At 39.5% G+C, this 21,511-nt stretch overlaps 1 protein-coding gene across 2 annotated transcripts in view; it reads left to right on the top strand.

The window, feature by feature from the left end:
- Positions 1-472: 472 nt before the first annotated feature.
- Positions 473-21,511, top strand: part of API5 (apoptosis inhibitor 5) — a 32,713-nt gene continuing 11,674 nt past the window's right edge. Inside the window, exons 1-11 of one of the 2 annotated variants that reach the window (XM_015114255.3) lie at positions 473-683; positions 7,348-7,509; positions 9,089-9,182; positions 9,680-9,745; positions 10,254-10,405; positions 11,979-12,185; positions 15,057-15,161; positions 16,338-16,427; positions 17,242-17,423; positions 18,500-18,593; positions 19,046-19,102. In XM_015114255.3, the coding sequence (XP_014969741.1) occupies positions 615-683; positions 7,348-7,509; positions 9,089-9,182; positions 9,680-9,745; positions 10,254-10,405; positions 11,979-12,185; positions 15,057-15,161; positions 16,338-16,427; positions 17,242-17,423; positions 18,500-18,593; positions 19,046-19,102 (1,278 nt within the window). In that variant the 5' untranslated portion in view covers positions 473-614. 2 annotated transcript variants of the gene reach the window in all.

The raw sequence follows: 21,511 nt of genomic DNA, 5'->3' as shown, positions 1-21,511 counted from the left end.
ATACATAATCAGGTGGCCCCAATTCTTTACACTGGCAGCAAAGATATGCAAATTCTTCCAGCAGGCCGAATTTGACCCCACACTTGATTAGCGTGGTGGACACAGAGGGTTTTTAAATGGCATAGGAATGCTTTTTGCTTCCCACCGGACCCACTACCCTCTATTGCCACTGATTAATATTACCTTCCTTGAATCAGGAGGAAACCGTTTGTGACTTCTCATATGTAAGATCCTCTAAGGGCAGAAACGCGATTATCTTTGTATTAATCTCCCCGCCCACCCCCACCCCTCCCATCGAGAGCCTCCAGTCAGGTTCAAGCTTTCAAAAAGGCGTGAGATAATCCAATCATCCTTGCCGCTTTTTGCTCCTCCAAGCTCTAGAGGGCGACAAAAATCGCGGAGGCGCATTGGAGTCTACTGAAGGCCGCTCCCGACGTGCGCGTCTTTACGTAGACGTCGGGGGCGGAGCCGCGCTGTGAGCGGTGACTGGCGGCGGCACTGGCGGCAGCTGGAGGTGTAATAGTGCAGGTAGTGGGGTTGGAGAAGTTCCGAGGCGGCGGTGGCGCCGGTGAGGACTAGGATAGCGGAAGCGGGCCCTGGGCTTGTCGCTCACCATGCCGACGGTAGAGGAGCTTTACCGCAATTATGGCATCCTGGCCGATGCCACGGAGCAAGTGGGCCAGGTGAGTGAGTCCCCGGGCGGCCTGCAGGGCCCGGCGCTCCGCGGCCTTTCCAAAGCGCAGCCCGCCGCGCTCTCCCGGGCCGGGCGGGGGCTGCGGCTTCATCCTCCCGGGGGAGCTCCTAACCTCCCCAGGCCGTCTCGTCGGGGTGGGCCTCTCTGGGAGTGTAGACTCTGGCTTCACCAGGGAGACCGCGGTCCCCAGGGTTCCAGGCTTCCCTGCCTCCCTCGCCCAGCCTTTTCCCACCTTGGCGTAACCTAACTCAGCCTGTTCAGGCTCACGTTAATTCTCCTCCCGGGCTTTCCTCTACAGTATTCTCTTAAGCCTTTCTCCTTTCCCGTCCCCTTTTCTGAACAAGATTAGATCGGGAGTTTTCTTCAAGAGGTCAAGATGTGTTGTTTTTTTGTTTTTGTTTTTGTTTTTTTGGAGGCAAAATTCTGCTACTAGTTGAAGAAGAGTGTTTAGGAGACAGAAGTTTGTAAGAAACAGAAGAGGGACTCTTTGGTCCAGACTTTGATGAGGGCTCACGGTTTCATTTATTCAGTACATTTTTTGAGCGCCGAGCGCTGGAGATACAGATGGAAAGGTCCGCGCGCTCTCAGAATGTACAGTTAGGAGGGAGTGTAGTGAGTGATGAATAAGAAAGGCATTGTGAGGCCCGGCTGGGTGGCTCACGCCTGTAATCCCAGCACTTTGGGAGGCCCAGGCGGGTGGATCACGAGGTCAGGAGTTCGAGACCAGCCTGAGCAACATGGTGAAACCCCGTCTCTGCTAACAATACAAAAATTAGCCGGGCGTGGTGGTGCGCGCCTGTAATCCCAGCTACTCAGGAGGCGGAGGTGGGAGGATTGCTTGAACCTGGAAGGCGGAGGTTGCAGTGAGCCGAGATCGCTTCACTGCTCTCCAGCCTGGGCAACCGAGCGAGACCCCGTCAAAAAAAAAAAAAGGGTTTTTTTAAAATTATTATTTATTGTTTTTAATGAAACGTGTTTGAAGAAAATAAAACAGGGCTGGGCGAAGGAGTGTGTGAGAGTGCAGCTCTGAATGGAGTTCTCTGGAAGAGCGCTCTTGCCATGCTTGCCGCGGATACACAGTTTCTCAGCAGTGAATTATCCATACGAGCCATTTGTTCCCTGTATGAGTTTTCAAGTAGCGGAGTACATTGAACTTGATAAGTGGCTGGGAGAAGAACCAGGAAGTCCTAGAGGCAACTTTGATAATTGTTTTAGAAATCCCACACCATAGCTTTTCAGTGCTTAGTTAGAACTTTGTGATTTTTCTGCTTACGCATCCCTTCTTGGAGAAAGTGGAAGATTCTAGTCTATTAACAGTCGTGGGAGTACCTTTCCCGTCCCCTTTTCTGAACATAATTCAAATAAGACCTTTCTGAGCTGAAAGAAAAAAAAAATTCATGTTGGAGCTTTATTGTAGCTTAATCTAGAATTGTGAATGTACCAGTTTGAAATAGGAGATGATTTTTTTTTCCCTTCATTCCCTGTCAGTAGGGAATTTCACTATTATCAGTGAGAAATGTATACGGATATTCTGTTGTACATGTGGATAGAGTGTGTAGGTCGGTTGTGAAGGAGGAATATTCTCTTCATTAAGAAGATAAAAACTGCCGGGCATGGTGGCTCACTCCTGTAATCCCAGTTCTTTAAGAGGCCTGGGTGGGCAGATCACTTGAGGTCAGGAGTTCGAGACCAGCCTGGCAAACATGGTGAACTCCTATCTCTACTAAAAATACAAAAAATAGCCAGGCATGGTGGCGTGCGCCCGAAGTCCCAGCTATTTGGGGTGGCTGAGGCAGGAGAATCACTTGAACCCAGGGGGCAGAGGTTCCTGTGAGCTGATACCAGGCCACTCCAGTTCAGCCTGGGCAGCAGAATGAGACTCCATTTCAAACAAAAAATTAAAAAAAAAAAAAAAAGATAAAAACTATGTAGGATCAGTTTGAATTTGTTATTCCTAAAAAGAACTAGTAGTGAAGATATTCTCAATCGTATAATTTTTCTGGGACTTAGTTGGGTAACTTTGTAACAAATTGTTCTACCTGTGTTTGATTTTGTTGCACATCAGTAGAGGGGATAGGGTGAAAGCTAGAACTGTGGTTCTGTCAGGAATCTTTCTAAGAAGCCTTTGAAACCGTATAGATAATGCTGTCCCATTCCCCTACTTTAATTTTGAGATTTGCTTACATTTCCTTCTCATGTCATCTTTATAAAAACCAGATTGAATTGAGAGTTCTCCCCCAAGGAGTCAAAATGTCTTTCTTGCAGCAAAAATGTATTTGCAGCAAAAATGTACTCTTTATTTAGTAAGGGTACTTGAGACAAGTTTGTGAAAAAATGGAAAAGGATAACTTTGTCTACACTTTAATGAGAATTCATGCTTTATTCGGTAGGTTTCACCTACCATGTACCACACACCCGGCTGGACGCTGGAATTTAACACAGTTCCCTGTAGATTATGGGTCATCAATGCGTTCTGTATTGACAGCTGTCAAGCAACTATCTAAACTCTCTCTGCATAATGAGATGTAGTGATTAGCTCAGGCTGCTCAAACATTGTGAATTTTAGGAGAACCAAAGATAATACCTACTAATTCTGCTCTGTTGGGTTATACTTCTCCCCTTTTAGATAAAATGCCTAAAATCACTTACTAAAAGACAGTAGGTTTTAGGATATTGCTTGTAATTTTAACTAACAAAGGCAAAAGCCAACTTAGTAGAGAGGATACCATTTCACTTGTTTTTAAGGAGAGAAAACCGTGTTCATGTTCCTGATGTAGCAAAGCCTGATTTTCAGGTCAACTTACGAGATTTATGATCAGTACTAAGTTTCCTGGCAAACAACGTGTCTGGATACTTCTGAGACTGCATTCGAGTTTGTCAGTCTTGACTTCCTTCTAACTTTTATTTTGATTATCAACCTTTACTAGAGAGGTAAGCACAACAGTTTTTCTGATTGCTGCCACTACAGACTAGTCCCTCCCCGTTATTGTCAATACTCCTTTCAGAGTAGTGCCTTCTAAATATGTAAGGGTTAAACACAAGCCCTCCGAGGTTTTATCAGCTAATTTCCCCAAAGCAGATCAAATCCTTCTCTTTTTGAACCCCTTGGCACGATGTACTTATTAACAATACTTCAGACTTGTATTTTATTTTATTTCTTATTCCTGTACTTACATTATAACGTCTTAAGGGTTAAATCCATTGATTGATTGATTGATTCTCTTCTTGCACTGTACCTTGCCCTTCAGTAAGCATTTCTTTTTCATAGTTGAAGAAATGTGTTCAAAGAAGGAACAGAGAAACCATTTACAAAATACAAGAAAAACCATTTACACAGATTATCTCTAATGGATAAAGGGAACTTTATCATACACACATACGTACATCTTTGGGCATGTATATTCTAATAAGCAAACTGCAGATGACAAATTCTAAGTGCAGAATTATTTAATACCTCAAATCTTCCAGTCTTATTATCTTCTCATGTAACCCCCATGTTCTGCCTATGCATTCATCCTGCCTTTCCTCCACTCTGCCTCTGCCACTCCTTCAGGTCTCACTCTTGTGTGCTCCTTTACCTTTCTAATCTCCTTTTCCACTGCTCTTTACCCAGGGCTCCTAACTAGCCATAACAGAGCAAGTTGTGGGCCCACTATTATTTTAAATTCTGTTTCAAATTATTATGAATTTACTTAAAATATACTTAATTTTATATGATGTATTCAAAATCTTAAAAGTTAAAAAATGTATCAGACACCTGTTAAAGGACCACAGCAGTCTGGCTGATTAGATGTCTGTAATGCTGAAACCCCGATTCCTCCTGTTCTGCCAATCATTGAGTACACTAGCTTTTCAGGGTTGGCATGTAGGCTTCTTGGACTTTTATGTCTTGAAATACCACTCTTGTAGTAGCATTTTTTGTATGATTAAGCTAAAACCACTGACTAACCAAGTTCATAATCCCTCAGAAATACACGGAAGTATTTATTTCGCTTCTCTGAGCCCTAGTTTCCTCATCTAGAAGATAGGAATAGTAGTAACACCTGTTGTGATATAGACAAGGAGTCACTCAGTCCCTGGTAGACTTTCAATAAGTATTGCTAATGATTCCTTTTTATTTGATTCCAGATTTAATATTTTTTTCTTGGCAAAAGGAAGTTTTGTTTTAAGCAGGTTTTTTTTTTCTTTTTCATTTAATTTTGGACAGCGTAAGGAGTTTCTTCAAATGGCTTTATAAGTAAGTTTGAGTTAAAGGGAATTAGATTTGTGATACCCTGCAAAAAGTAAGGATGTCAGAACAAACTTTGATTTTATGAAGCCTGCCTAGAAGTCTGAGGCAAACCACAGGAATGTAAAGTGGTAGAGAAGTCAGCATGATTTCTTTTTTTAATGTTTGCGGTGAAAAGTATGTCATACACCTTTCTTTATTTGAGACAGGGTCTTGCTCTGTCAGGCTAGAGTGCAGTGGCGCAGCCACGGCGTACCACAGCCTCTATCTCCTGGGCTCGAGTGATTCTCCTGCCTCAGCCTCTCGAGGTGCTGGGACTGCAAGCACACACCACCATGCCTGGCTAATTTTATATTTTTTGGAGAGACGGGGTCTTGATGTGTTTATAATACATTTTTCAGTGATGACTCCTGAAGACTGATACATCTGCATTTCATGAAGAAGCTAACCTTATTCACAGAAATTTCTGTTACTTGGGAGTTGTTCTGTAACTTTGCATCCTGCTTTATTTTTTCACTTAGCATTATCCACAAAAAGAATCATGTAAAATAAATCTGGGAATTCTATAGTTCATTGGATATTTATTGGTCATTCCCCACTAGATGGCGTGAAGTAAGCTCATGTGTCTGAAGCACTTAGAACACTCCTTATACATAATAAACACTATACTGTGTATATGTTTGGTCAAGATTATAATTTTTAAGTTTTTTTTTGCAGTTACTTTTATTAATATGTCCAAACAGAAGATATATGTGTAGTCTTTCTGTATTTGTTACTGTTATTGACCATCTTTATCAGCGTCATTTCATAAAACAACTGGTTTAGAGGCAAGCACTTGAGGAGGATTGGGAACTTATTGATTCCTCCCATTATGAGTATTTGAGGGAGAGCACTTGTGATTTTTTTTAAGGAAACAAATGAGCTTTAAGTGTATAGTTCCAATAAAATGTTTAAACATGTGACATTAGAGTCTGTCTTAATCCAAAATTTTCTGGCTCTATGGAATGGTCACGGCTTTCATATACTGCTATGAGGTAAAATTAAGCTGCACTTCCTAACATTGCTGGAATTGCTAAATTTCTGGAATGTATTCCCTTCATCCTCTTCGTGGTGCTAATTGGAAACAGGCAAATTTTTTTTTTTTTTTTTTTTTTTTTTTTGAGACGGAGTCTTACTCTGTCGCCCAGGCTGGAGTGCAGTGGCCGGATCTCAGCTCACTGCAAGCTCCGCCTCCCGGGTTCGGGCCATTCTCCTGTCTCAGCCTCCTGAGTAGCTGGGACTACAGGCGCCCGCCACCTCGCCCGGCTAGTTTTTTGTATTTTTTAGTAGAGACGGGGTTTCACCGTGTTAGCCAGGATGGTCTCGATCTCCTGACCTAGTGATCCGCCCGTCTCGGCCTCCCAAAGTGCTGGGATTACAGGCTTGAGCCACCGCGCCCGGCCGCAAATTTTTTTTTTAAGTAAATATGGTGCAGTTATTTGTGAAGTCTGTGGTATTCACTATGATTTATTTCCTTGTTTAAGATGGAGTCTCGCTCTGTCACCCAATCTAGAATGCCATGGTGCGATCTCAGCTTACTGCAACCTCTGCCTCCTGGGTTCAAGCAATTCTCCTGCCTCAGCCTCCTGAGTAGCTGGGATTAGAGATGTCTGCCACCACGGCGAGCTAATTTTTGTATTTTTAGAGAGTGGGGTTTCACCATATTTAGCAGGCTGGTCTGGAACTCCTGACCTCGAGTGATTGCCCACCTCGGCCTCCCAAAGTGCTGAGATTACAGGCGTGAGCCACCACACCTGACCATCATTACAAATTTTTTTTTTTTTGGAGACAGAGTCTCACTCTGTCGTCCAGGATGGAGTGCAGTAGTGCGATCTCGGCTCACTGCAACCTCCATTTCCCAGACTCAAGTAATTCTCCTGCCTCAGCCTCCCAAGTAGCTGGGATTACAGGCGCGTGCCACCATGCCTGGCTAATTTTTGTGTTTCATAGAGACGGGGTTTAACCATGTTGACCACGCTGGTCTTGAACTCCTGACCTCAGGTGATCCACCCGCCTTGGCCTCCCAAAGTGCTGGGATTACAGGCGTGAGCCACCATGCCTGGCCCATTACAAATTTTTTAAGCATGACACAGTCACAAGGCTAGAGTCAGTAATCACTAGAATGAAGAAGCGTTGGTATATTAACAAACACACGTATGCTTTTTCCACTTTAAATTAGACTCGTCCATCTCCCCCAACTCAAAAATTAACCAAAGGTGGAGGAAGAACAGAATTGGGAAGATAAGTGTCCCATTTAAGTAGTAAACCTCCGAAAATGAACCTTATTTCTTAGCCTGTGTAAAAATTTAAAGCACACGCTAACATGTTTTATGGTCTTTTACTTAGCTTCCCAACTTTCAAAATCATGTGTCTTTCTTTATTTCAGCATAAAGATGCCTATCAAGTGATACTGGATGGTGTGAAAGGTGGTACTAAGGAAAAACGATTAGCAGCTCAATTTATTCCAAAATTCTTTAAGCATTTTCCAGAATTGGCTGATTCTGCTATCAATGCACAGTTAGACCTCTGTGAGGATGAAGATGTATCTGTAAGTATATGAGTGACACTTTATAGCAGTCTTTCAGATGTTTCTGTGTGTGGCTAATATAATTGGAGTAGCCATCTGATATATCAGAGTACACAATAAAATACTACAGTATGGTCTGGCGTGGCATCATACCCAGGCTTAAATTTACATATGATAAAATGTATTAGCCTTTTTCACCACCTTTAAATTATGAAAAATGCATAGAATCTCAAAATACTTAGTTTTGCTTATTTGTCCACTGTTAAAAATGGATTGTGGCTCACATCTTGTTTCATAGATTGTTATTCATTGTGCATATGAAATCAGACTGTTTTTAATCAATTTGTGCTTACTTAGATATGTGTTATAAAATAAAATGTACTTTCACTACCCTTATATATTTTGCATGGCAGAAAAATGGTCTGAATGGTCTGTGTAATAAGTGAATAGGATTACTAGATTAAAAGAAATAGTTTTTGTTTTTTGGGTTTTTTTTTTTTTTTTTTTTTTTGAATAGAATTAACTGGTAATATTTCTGGCTGCTGACACAGGTTCCTAAGAATATTCAATTGTTAGCTCTTGTCTTTTCAGATGAAACAGCGAATTGCCAACATTTCATGCAGAATTTGCTGGATTTTTTTGTGTGTTTTTAATAGAGACAGGGTCTCACTCTGTTGCCTAGACTGGAGTGCAGTTGCACATCCATAGCTTACTGCAGCCTTGAACTCCTGGGTTCATGCATTTTTTCCACCTTAGCCTCCCAAGTAGCACAGGCTACCGTTCCCGGGTGATTTTTAATTTTTTTGTAGGGTCTTGCTATGTTGTCCAGGCTGGTCTCAAACTCCTGGCCTCAAGCTGTCCTCCCACCTTGGCCTTCTGAAGCATTGGGATTACAGGCGTGAGCCACCTCACCTGGCCTGCTGTACATTTTTTATGTAAAAATCGAATAAGCTAAGATCAGTATTTGGAATTAAACATGCAGGGTATAGCCACAAATGTTGTATTTAGTAGTCAATACTGAAAATTCTAAAGTATAACTAGGTATAACATTGCCACAGTAGCCATTTTTTTAAGGAATACTGTATTATAAGCCCATCGGTAGTAAAAACCTAACAGTTGCATATAATTAGCCTGTATACAGTTGTTTATAATCTCTCCTTCAGCCAGACATTGTTAACATCACTTTTTACATTTTTTTCTGTGTAACTTGAATATTAAATTGGAGCAAATTCTTTTTTTTTTTTTTTTTTGAGACAGAGTCTCGCTCTGTTGGCCAGGCTGGTCTCAAACTCCTGATCTTGTGATCCTCCCGCCTCGGCCTCCCAAAGTATGAGAACAGCCTGGGCAACATAGGGAGACTCGCCTCTAAAATTAGCCAGGCGTGGAGGCTTGCGTCTCTACTTCCAGCTACTAAGGAGGCTGAGGCAAGAGGATCTCTTGAGCCTAGGTCAAAGCTACAGTGAGCCATGATTGCACCACTGCACTCCACCCTGGGCAACAGAGCAAGACCTTGTCTTTAAAAAAAAAAAAAAAAAAAAGCTGTGTGTGTTATTTTAAAGGTGATAGTATTTGGTTAATTTTCGTTTGAAATCATGCCCAGATTCGACGTCAAGCAATTAAAGAACTGCCTCAATTTGCCACTGGAGAAAATCTTCCTCGAGTGGCAGATATATTAACGCAACTTTTGCAGACAGGTAAGGGATTTTATTACCGTTTTCTCTAAATATATATCTTCTTTCTGAAATATTGACTCTGTTTTTAGGTTTTGAATGGGGTGCAGGAGAGCTGGAGGTCCTACATCTGATAGAGATTAAATTTCCCACTTTCATTCAGTAGTTTAAAGTGTAATGATTTCTGGTTATCTAATTCCTAGTATTGTTTTGTTTTTAATTCTGTTATTAAGGTGTAATGACTAGATTCTTTTGAGCATTTTGATGTATCATAATTTTCCCCCCAATTTCCTGTCGTTTCATAATTGTAGCATCTTAATAAAAGTTTTTCAGGCATGCCAGATGGGGTTCTCTACCCTTATAAGGAACATGTTATCTTTTTGGTACTTGAGGAAATGGCTTAAGTTACAAGTTTCCTGTCAATGTAACCTTGAGAAACTATGTTGAATCAAGTTTGAAACTGAAGCAGATGATATTTTAAATTTGTTTTATATTCATTATGCCACTTTTTCTTTATCCAGATGACTCTGCAGAATTTAACCTAGTGAACAATGCCCTGTTAAGTATATTTAAAATGGATGCAAAAGGTAAGGCCAGTTCTTATTCTGAATTGTGTTTGATGTCTTACAGAATCACAAAGTTAGGTGTTACTCATTAAGAATAAACTCTAGGGTTTACCCAGAGTTCTATTTCATAAAAATTTTAAGTATTGTGAAAAAAGTCTCCTTAGGTCAAGATGTTTATGACTAGAAAAACCAGCAGAAATAACTGCAAAAACAGATCAAATTTTTCCATTAGAAATCTGTTGGAAGAACTCCCTTTGACACTTTAAAGAAATTCTTCCAAAATATTTGGTTTTTATTATTAGTAATGATAAAAAAGGAAAGTTATGCTCAAGCTGACTATGTCTTCATGAAGAAAGTGCTCTTATGATTCAGGCTGTAGAAATTTCAGACTACTTTTAACTAGTAATGAGGATGATATTTGGGAAGTTCATTAACTTATTTGATAAGAAATACTATAAATTGAGTTAAATGGGAAAACACCATTACACTATAGAATTGACTTGCTACAGGCAACTATTTTGTTTTGCAGGGACTTTAGGTGGGTTGTTCAGCCAAATACTTCAAGGAGAGGACATTGTTAGAGAACGAGCAATTAAATTCCTTTCTACGAAACTTAAGACTTTACCAGATGAAGTCTTAACAAAGGAAGTGGAAGAGCTTATACTAACTGAATCCAAAAAGGTGAACTTTGGTCTTCATTTGGTGGAAATTCTCTAAAGCAAAAGAACATACTTGACTTTGGCAGTATTCCTCAATGTTATGTGTGGCTTGTGTATAAAATGGTATATCATATATCCCATTAGAACCACCATAGAACTTCCGAGTTTTTCTTAGATTGTATTTAGCACTTTTGTCAGTGGTAATGATGAATCAATTTGGTAATTTAAAGGAATCTGATTACATTTAAACTTTTTGTGGTAGTGTCCTTAAAATGTGTGCAACCTCTGCAAATCACCTCCTTCAGGAAACTTTCTCTAAGTCCTACCCCTCCCTTCCATTTTAGGATACTCTCTCATAGTATACTGAATTATTTCAAAATGAAACATATTATCACATCAAAATGACCTCTTTTCACCTTAGCCCTTGACACTATCCGCTCTTCAAGGGTGAAACCATGCTTGTCTTTGCTCCCAGCATCTAGCATAGTTGTAGACGCTAGGATTGGCAAGGTGTGTCACAACTAACTTTTCACTCATCTTAATGTGCCAAAGTTTGGAAATAGTTTCCTTCTTTTTTTGAGACGGAGTCTCGCTCTGTCACCCAGGCTGGAGTGCAGTGGTGCGATCTTGGCTCACTACAAGCTCCACCTCCCAGGTTCACGCCATTCTCCTGCCTCAGCCTCCCGAGCATCTGGAACTATAGGCGCCTGCCACCACGCCTGGTTAATTTTTTGTATTTTTAGTAGAGACGGGGTTTCACCGTGTTAGCCAGAATGGTCTCGATCTCCTGACCTCATGATCCTCCCGCCTCAGCCTTCCAAAGTGCTGGGATTACAGGCTTGAGCAATATGTTCAAGAAGATTCAGTGTTTTCTCTAAAGAATGTGATCACTCTTATGGTTCAGGCTATAGAAATTTCAGACTACTACTACCCACTTCCTTATTGATAAGATTATTTTTCAGTGAGAAAGAGATAGATCTTTAGCTGGGAGTATCAGACTATTTTACCTATGCCCCAGCTAGTAATCTGGTAGAGCATGTCGTGATTGAGCTCCTTTGGTCCATGAATAGAAAAATTTAGACCCACTGATATGGAAGATTTAACATGAGACTTGCAAGGTGTCCTATTTTGTGTACAACAATTACCATATTAATATGAATTAGACTGCTTTTAAATATAGGAAACAATCTGATTCAACAGTTTACTACAGAATTTTTCCAGCCATTTTTTAAAGTCACTCCCCTGAATAGCCAATTTAAGAATTAAAAAAATTTTTTTCTTCTTAACTGCTCTTCCATGAAATTTTAATGCCACATATATACTGTATATCTGTTTACAGTACTATATGTATATCTGTGCTTTGTACATAAAAATGTAACATTTTCTAAGAACCAATTTTTGCCCCTTTGGAGAATGCCTGGTTTACTCTGAAGTTCAATTGACTGAAGCTAGAAGTTGCCTTTTCCTCAGTATTTCGGAAGCATTAATATCAAACTGACTTTAGTAACTGAAATAAATTAGCTATTTTCTTTCAATGTTGATCTGTCCCATTCAAATGATGAGTATACTGTTATTCTGAATTGTCTCTTTTCCAGGTCCTAGAAGATGTGACTGGTGAAGAATTTGTTCTATTTATGAAGATACTGTCTGGGTTAAAAAGCTTACAGACAGTGAGTGGAAGACAGCAACTTGTAGAGTTGGTGGCTGAACAGGCCGACCTAGAACAGACCTTCAATCCCTCGGATCCTGACTGTGTGGACAGGCTCTTACAGTGCACTCGGCAGGCAGTACCCCTCTTCTCTGTGAGCTCTTTATTTTTACACACCTGGTATTTGGATTACTGTATTAGCTGTATATATTTCCATAAATACTCACTTTAACATTCCCCTTAAACCTTTCCAGTAGTGTCCCTTATCTGAAATGCTTGCTTGGAACCAGAAGTGTTTTCAGATTTTTGAATATTTGCATTGTGCCTGGTTGAGCATCCCTAATTCAAAAATCCAAAAACCTGAAATGTTTCAATGAGCATTTCCTTTGAGCATGACGTTTGAGCATCATATTGGTGCTCAAAAAGTTTTGGATTTTGAAGCATTTCAGATTTGGGATTTTCAGATGAGGGATGCTTGGTCTGTGTTTATAAAGGCCACAGTGGAATTGGTGAGAACCCAAAGCAGCAAGAAACTTTTTTGAAAGAATTTTTTTTTTTCTTTGAGACAGTCTTGCCCTGTCACCTATGCTGAAGTGCAGTGGCATGATCTTGGCTTACTGCAGCTTCCACCTGCCAGGCTCAAGCCTTCCATCTCAGCTTCCCAAGCAGTGGCTTCCACAAGCATGGACTATCACGCTTGGCTAATTTTTGTATTTTTTGTAGAGCCAGGGCTTCCCCGTGTTGCCCAGGCTGGTCTTGAACTCTTGAGCTTAACCAGTCTGCCCACCTTGGCCTCCCAAAGTGCTGGGATTACAGGTGTGAGCCACCACGACTGGCCAATAAAAATTTTTAGTCTTCCTAAAGACTTTTTTTAAAAGTCATGAGAATTTTGTATTCTGTCTCAGGCTTTGTGTTTCCTCTGGCCATGCATCTTCTGGGATGTGTATACATTCATTTGAAAAACACAATTTAAAGGAACTATCCTAGATCAGGCGTGGTGGCCTGTGCCTATAATCCCAGTCCCAGCACTTTGTGAGCCAAGGTGGGAGAACGCTTGAGGCTGAGTTCAAGACCAGTCTGGGCAACATAGCAAGACCTTGTCTCTACAAAGAAAATTAAATAATAGAACTATCCCTTTTCAGAAATGTGCAGTCTGAAAATCCAACACAAAGGTTCTCACAATGAATTTATTTATTTATTTATTTATTTATTTATTTATTTATTTGAGACAGAGGCTCACTTTGTCCCCCAGGCTGGAGTACAGTGGCGTGATCTTGGCTCACTGCAACCTCCACCTCCCAGGTTCAAGCAATTTTCGTGCCTCAGCTTCCCAGGTAGCTGGGATTACAGGCACACACCACCATGCCCAGCTGATTTTTTTGTATTTTTAGTAGGGATGGGGTTTCGCCATGTTGTCCAGGCTGGTCTCGAACTCCTGAGCTCAGGCAGTCCGTCCGCCTCAGCCTCCCAAAGTGCTAGGATTGTGAGCCACCATGCCTGGCCATGTCCCAAATTTGATCTGAGAATCAAGGAAGAGATCAAAATGTATAAATGTCCCAATGCTCCAGATGACTTTGCAGTAAAGTATATAAGGGATCTTCAGAAAGTTCCTGGAAAATGCATATTATGAAAAAAAACCTATGCATGGATTTCAAAACATTTTTCACCAAAATAAACTTGTATTTATAACATGTCTGAACAGGATATAGTTTGGGGAACTAAGAAGGGTAAGACATCAGTTTGAAAAACGAGCACCTGTCAGAGCAACATGAATTCTGCTAAAGTTGAAGCAAGAACAAATGTCAAATTTATGGTGAAGCGTGGTGGAAGAATGGTGAAATCATTGATGCTTTATGAAAAGTTTATGGAGACAATGTCCCCAAAGAAATCAACAGTTTACAAATGGATCACTCATTTTTAGAAAGGACAAGACAACGTCGAAGCCCATCGCAGCAGATCAATTTGCAAGGAAAAATTTAACTTGTTTATGCCCTAAATGAAAAGGACCGACGATTAATAGCAGAAACAACAGCCAACATCATAGACATCTCAGTTGGTTCAGCTTACACAATTCTGACTGAAAAATTAAAGTTTAATAAACTTCCTACTCGATGAGTGTCAAAACCACCGCGCTCAGATTAGCTGCAGACAAGAACAGAGCTTTCAATGGAAATTGTAAACAAGTGGGATCAAGATCCTGAAGCATGTCTTTGAAGAATGGGAACAGGAGTTGAAACATGGCTTTCGCAGTGCAATTCTGAAGATAAAGCACAGTCAAAGCAATGGCTACCAGGAGGTGAACATGGCCCAGTCCAAGCAAAAAGAGACCAGTTAAGAGGAAGGGTTATGGCAGCAGTTTTTTGGGATGCGGAAGACATTTTGGTAGTTGACATTCTGGAGGGCTAAAGAATAATGTCTGCTTTTTATGAGCTTGTTTGGAGAAAGTTGGCCAAAGATTGAACAGGAAAACGCCTGGGAAAGCTTCACCAGAGTCCTCCACCACCATAGTGCTCCTGTTCATTCCTCTTATCAAACAGGGACAATTTTTTAAGAGTTTTGATGAGGAATCATTAGGCATCCACCTTAAAGTCCTTATTTGGGCCCTTCTGATTTCTTTTTGTTGCCTAATCTTAAAAACATCGTTAAAGGGCACCCACATTTCTTTGGTTAATAGTATAAAAAGACTGCATTGACATGGTTAAGTTCCCAGGACCCTCAGTTCTCTGGGATGACTGCTGTCATTGCCTCCAAAAGTGTCTTGACCTTGATGGAGCTTATGTTGATAAATAAAGTTTATATTTTTTATTCTTTGTCTTTTAATTACATTTTTCCATGAACTTACTGAAGCCCCTTCGTAGACCACCTATTGAGGTTATATCCAGGACATGCTGGGGTGTGCACTATATTGTATTTATAGTCAGAATACTTGATGCTGTAGCACTCAGCATTTATTGAATGAAATTCTCCTATAATATTTGAGCAAATATTTGTTTTTTGACAATGCATTTTCTTTGATTTCTTACAGAAAAATGTCCATTCCACAAGGTTTGTGACATATTTCTGTGAGCAGGTTCTCCCTAACCTCGGTACCTTGACTACCCCAGTGGAAGGTCTTGATATACAGTTGGAGGTAAGCAAAAATGTCAGCTTTAGCACTGATAAGGCATTCTTATATTTTAACAAAAATGTAAACCACTAACTTAGATCTGATTTCTAAGGGAGCAATTTAAATGTCTGGTAATGGCCAGCCAGCAATCTCCCTAGACCAGAATTAATTGCATTAGGACTGCTTCATGGATTCAATTAAGGTTCGCTGCAGTGGGAAAGCACTGCCTGTAGTTTTTATAGTCGGTCTCTACCTTTGTAGCCTTAATATTTTTAAATAAGGTGTTTAATTCATCCATTTCTATCCATAACTGATAGAGCCAATTTTAAACTGGATTAACACAAAATATCCTTTATTCCTTCTTCTCCAATAGAATTCACTACCCCTCCCACCTTTGTATCTCAACTGTAATGTATATAAACATTTTTTCACAGCATCTGTAATACTTTACATTTGTTTATAATCTCTCTCTACGTTTAACCTGATTCACCTCTGTATCCCCAGAATCTGGCACAAAACTTGATTTTGAATCAAGCACCCATTAGTGATTATTGAATTGGACTGAAATATGGAAATGCGTGTGCCATTTCCCTCGTAGGTCTTTGGGATAGAGAAGAATATCACTGTGCACTGGCAAGGTAGTTTGCTTCAAATGTGCTGGGCTAGGCCTATCAGACTGGGATTGGGAAATGCAGGAATGAACCTTAAGAATAGTGGTCATTACCAATATTTTAAGTATCCAGAGACTAAATTTAATAGGAAATGAGGCCCACCTTAACCAGGAGTAATTAGTTCTTAGCTGTTGAGAGTTCTTACTAGTGTGTCTTTTTAGTTAATATATTTATCATTTTTGCCTTGCAATTAGCACTATCATTAACCTGTAGCAGAAAGTGTCATATGGATTATTTTCCATACTTCTTCTCAGAGATATATTGGAAATCATGAGATCTGGGTTTTAGGGTCTGCCCAGCCACTTACTCCCTGTGACTTTGTCGAGCCACATAATCTCTGACCTTTACTTTCCTTCACAGTAAAATCTTGGGCTGCATCTCTAAGGTTTTCTTCCATTTCAAACGTTATAACGATTCTGTAAAAGCATAATTGAAAATAAGTAAAGTCTTAAATCGTTATCTAGAATTACTCTTACTTTACAACCCTTGCTTATTCATAAAAATAGTAATAGTGAATTGTGTGTTTTAGGTATTGAAATTGTTGGCGGAGATGAGTTCATTTTGTGGTGACATGGAAAAACTAGAAACAAATTTAAGGAAACTATTTGATAAGTTATTGGTAAGAACTTTTTCCTTTCCTTATGGGATAGTTAGTATATAGCTCAAAGTCTAATTTACTATTAATTTCTAGATTACAAGAACCAGTTTTTGAAATTTCAGTTAAACAGTAATCCTAACAAGTATTGTTAGCTTCTTAGGCCACATGTTGTTGTCTACTTTGTTTTAATCTTGGTGTTTCTTATAATTAGGGAGAAAATAGGCTGTCTGATAAAATCATTAGCAGCATCACTGAGTGATTTTCTTATTTGATGTATTTGTATAATTAACACAGTGATAAGCATTAGGTCCTTAGCATGAATTGAGTCATCAACATCTGGTGCTCGTCCAGATGTAACTTACTGGGTTGTTACAGCACTGATACTGAATGCCATTGGCAGCACTTTGCTTGTAATGAGTCAGTACTTAATATGGACTAATGTTCAGAAAAGATATTTGTAGTAAGCATAGTATAGTCGTTAAGAGCATCAACATTTGATGTCAAACTTAGATTGAATTCTGGCTCTTTAGTTTATTAACTTTGTTACCATAGGAAGGTTACTCTCTCAGGGCATCGGTGCCTTTGTCTGTAAGTGCCTAATAAATATTAGCTACATTAATTTTCATTATTAATAATAGCAGCTGTAACAGGTTAATATGGAGCATTGACAGGCTAGAGCATTGATCCAGTAAGTAAAAAAGAAATCCAAGTGTCTGGTTTTGGTAGTTTTTAATGCTCCATGTCTTAAAAACATGCACTATAATTCCCTGAATATCTGTTTATAATTCGAATATGTAGAGCAGATTGCAAACATCTGTATATTTTTCTCTCTTAGGAATACATGCCCCTCCCTCCAGAAGAAGCAGAAAATGGAGAGAATGCTGGTAATGAAGAACCCAAGCTACAGTTCAGTTATGTGGAATGTTTGTTGTACAGTTTTCACCAGTTGGGCCGAAAACTTCCAGATTTCTTAACAGCCAAACTGAATGCAGAAAAGCTCAAAGATTTCAAAATCAGGTGATATATGATTGAGGTGGCTCAATCCTTGGCAAAGGTGGTAGCTATCTTGAAGTTCCTTGGGTTTTGCTTTTGTTCTATGAGAGCTTTCTCCGTATCCTGCCTTACCCCAGTGGTACAGAATGGAGGGTTCAGATTACATGTTTGTCAACATGTGACAGAAGTGAGCCAGGCACGGTGGCTCACGTCTGTAGTCTCAGCATTTTGGGAGGCCAAGTCAGGAGGGTTGCTTGACGCCAGGAGTTTGAGACCAGCTGGGCAACATAGTAAGATCCTATCTCTATAAAAAATAACTTTAAAAAATTAGCAGAGCATGGTGACACACCAGTAGTCCCAGCTACTTGCAACACTGAGATGGGAGGCTCACTTGAGCCCAGGAGCTCGAGGTTACGGTGAGCTGCAGTCATGCCTCTGCACTCCTGTCTGGGCGATGAAATCATGTCTCTAAAAAAAGGAACAGTAAAAGCAAACTTGAAAAAAAAAAAAAAAAAAAAAAGACAGAAATGACTTAACAAATCCATGGGGGAATAAAGGACTCTAGCTCTTCCTACTTGTTTTATGATCTTGAGCAGGTACCCTAACATCTCTTATTCTCCCCAAATTTTTCTCAGTTGTTAAATGATAATAGTACCTACCTCATAGAGTTGTGGGAATTTAATAAGACAGTGAATGTACAGCTTTTAGCACAGTGCCTGGCAAGTAGTAGGTATTAGTAAACTGTAGCTACGGTTATTAATAATATGTTAGTGTTACTGGAGAAGCAGCCCTGGAGAAGTCAATATAAGTAGTTCTCACAAAGACACCGCTTATTGAATTGTTCCATTAACAAATTCACATCTTAAATTTTGAAATGCTTGAGCCATTGTGTTACCTGTTACTATCCTCTACCATGTGGTAAGGCGGAAGTTTGATACTTGATGAAGCTCTTGATCAGAAGCAACTTAAAATTTTGTTCTTTAATTTATTGGTCATGTAGCCATTTCTGCACTTAGGATCATTTTGCTATAGTATAAGATTGAGTTTAAAAACAAAATTGAAGTGATGAATTGCTAATTAACAAATACGTTTTCATTTAGGCTGCAGTACTTTGCACGGGGCCTGCAAGTTTATATCAGACAACTTCGCTTAGCTCTCCAGGGTAAAACGGGTGAGGCCTTAAAAACAGAAGAGGTAAGAATACTGGCTCACATTTCATAAACTCCTAGCTCCATACCAAACTATATAGACTTGTGTTGGGAGTTTTTCATTTTCCCTTATCTCACGTAATTTAACAGTCTTCATCCCAGTCCTAATGAAATATTTTTAGATTTTCATTGTGTTCCTATAACTTAACCTGATTTATTTTAAAACAACTTCTATTTGTATGTGACCTTACTCATTTTTTAGGTACATTCTAACCTGTCAAGGGAACACAGATTATTTACTTTCTTTGCCACATCTAGATTTGTTTAGAGTCAAGCAATAGGAATACACATTATCTATAGATTTAAACCAAGGAATTATGTAAAGACCGTACAAGTGATTCTGATAGAGAAGTGTAATTACTCTAGTTCTGTGTCAGAATGGATTACGCCTCATAGAAATTATTGGCAGTTTGTCTTAATTTTCCTTTCCCTTTGCAGAACAAGATTAAAGTCGTTGCATTGAAAATAACAAACAATATCAATGTTTTAATCAAGGTAAGTCTGTAATACCAAGTGACATTTCTGCAGTTACCACAAAATCATACATTTATTTATTTTAAAGTTTTATATAAGATACTTCCAACAAAGGGAGGCTTGCAAACTTCTATCTCAAAGCATTGAAACAGATAGATACAGTCTAAGAAATTTCAGTGACTTAAGTTCTAGTGGTCTTAATGCTATTGGGTTCTTTTGAGTGGCCAGTAAATCCCTGTTTTGCTTACTCTTAAGAATGGACATGTAGTGTGTAGCACAATGAAATGTTTTCCTGTGTTTGTTTTTTTATAAACTTGACTATGTAATAAATTGAGAGCTTTCTGTACTGTAGGCTAGGGTATACCTTTCCATTAAGCCATAATTACTTTTCGATTCTCTTTACCCTTCCCAAGTATCTGCTAGCCTAAATAAAATAATAACCTGAGAGAACCAGAAAAAATCATAAGGTAGCCATCACTTATATCATACAATACAATTACAGCTTAATTGTATTGTGCCAGATGGGAAAAAGAAACAGTATTTGTAACACCTACAGCACGTAACCTGCCAGTAACAAAAATTGGGACTAGTATGCCTTAAAGCTAATGTAAAAATGATATGGAATAATTATAGTTGACCCTTGAATAATGAAGAGCTGAGGGATACCGACCCCATGCATACCTTTTGACTCCCCAAAACTTAACCACTGGCTGGTACAATGGTAGTGGGTTATCAGAACTTACTAACATTATTATCACCAAAATTGGTATACAACCCCCACCCCACTGCTAAATTTGACTGGCTTTATAAAAAATCATTTAAAAAAACTAATAGCTTTCTGTGGACAAGAAGCCTTACCAATAACATAGTTAATTAACACATTTTGTATATGTAGTATATACTGTATTACAATAAAGCTGCAGGAAAAGAAGTTTTATTATAAAGAAGAGAAGATAAGTGGAAGTGTATTATCACAAAGGTCTTCATCCTTGTTATCTTCACATTTAGTAGGTGGAGAAAGAGGAGGGGTTGGTCTTGTCTCGGGGTACCAGGCAAAAGAGGTAGAAGGAGAGGCAGGCACACTAGGTGTAACTTTTATTGGAAAGAATCTGCGTGTGAATGAGACCATGTAGTTCAAATTCAAGTTGTGCAAGGGTCAACTGCAGTTTGTGTCAGGAGAGAGAGGGAAGCATTTGAGAAAAAGCAGCTCTGATTAGATGTTGAGGAAGGAGTATCATAGTGCCAAGTAGAAAAGTGAAAAGGCATTAAACACAGAAGAGGTAAGAATATTATACTAATCTCCTAAGGAAATGTTTCCAGTAGCTGCCATTTATTACAAATCTTAAATATAAGGAATTATTTTGCATAGTAAATTCATATATAAAAATGTGAGATTTGACTGTATTTGAACCGCTGATAAAAGTCTATGTTGAAGATACAATGTGTTAAGAACATTTTAAACTTAGCAAATGCTTATTACCTGTATGCAGATGAGAAAATGTTCTTTTCAGGAATCTGTAAGTTATCTAAAGGAAGGTATGGGGAAGAGAGATGAATAGGGTCCGCAACCTGTGTGTAGAGTGCTCTGTGAATATAGGAATAAAGTCAGTTTCTCCTGCTGTACTCACAGTGCACTTCTAACACCAGATGGGTGGAGGTTATTCCCCATACATCAAGTAAGTAAATAGTTCTGCAGTGGATACTAGCTGTGTGTCCTCCAATTCAGTCCTGACACTATCTACCTAGAGTTAGCATCAGATTCCACATGTTGAGGGCCCAGTCCCACAAGACCACTTCTGATGATAGTTGCAAGCTACAAGTTGTTTTACCCATGCTTCTGATTGGCTGGCTATAAATGGGGGTTCCCACAATTTAACCAAACTTAAGCTGCTAGAGCAGCTTACAGAACTCAGGGGAACACTTACTTACGTTTACTGGTTTATTATAAAGGATACATATGAACAGCCAGATGAAGATACACATAGGGAGAGGTCTTGAAGGGTCCTGAGTGCAGGAGTTTCCATCTCCATGGAGTTGGGGCGTACTGCTCTCCCAGCACATGGATGTGTTCTTGTTCATATTCCGTCCTGGAACACCCAACCCCCCTCACTCTCATACACACACACACACACAGTCCTTTTCTGTTTTTATGGAAGCTCCATTACATAGGCATGATTGATTAAATCATTGGCCATCAGTGATAGATAGACCTTTATTGGTGTTAAATCAGCCCCTCTCTCCTCCCTGGAGGTGGAGCTGGACTGAATTCCAACCCTGAAAGTATGTGGTAGGTTCCCCAGGCAGTCACCTCCCCCATCCTGTGGTTATCTAGGGACTTTTCAAAAATCACCTTATTAATATAAACTCAGGTGTGATTGAAAGATGCTTGTTAAAAATAAAAGATTGTCTTTCACCTTTATTGCTCTGGAG

Source organism: Macaca mulatta, chromosome 14, assembly GCF_049350105.2.
Source record: "Macaca mulatta isolate MMU2019108-1 chromosome 14, T2T-MMU8v2.0, whole genome shotgun sequence".
NCBI classification, from domain to species: domain Eukaryota; kingdom Metazoa; phylum Chordata; class Mammalia; order Primates; family Cercopithecidae; genus Macaca; species Macaca mulatta.
This window is presented reverse-complemented; position numbering and strand designations above follow the sequence as displayed.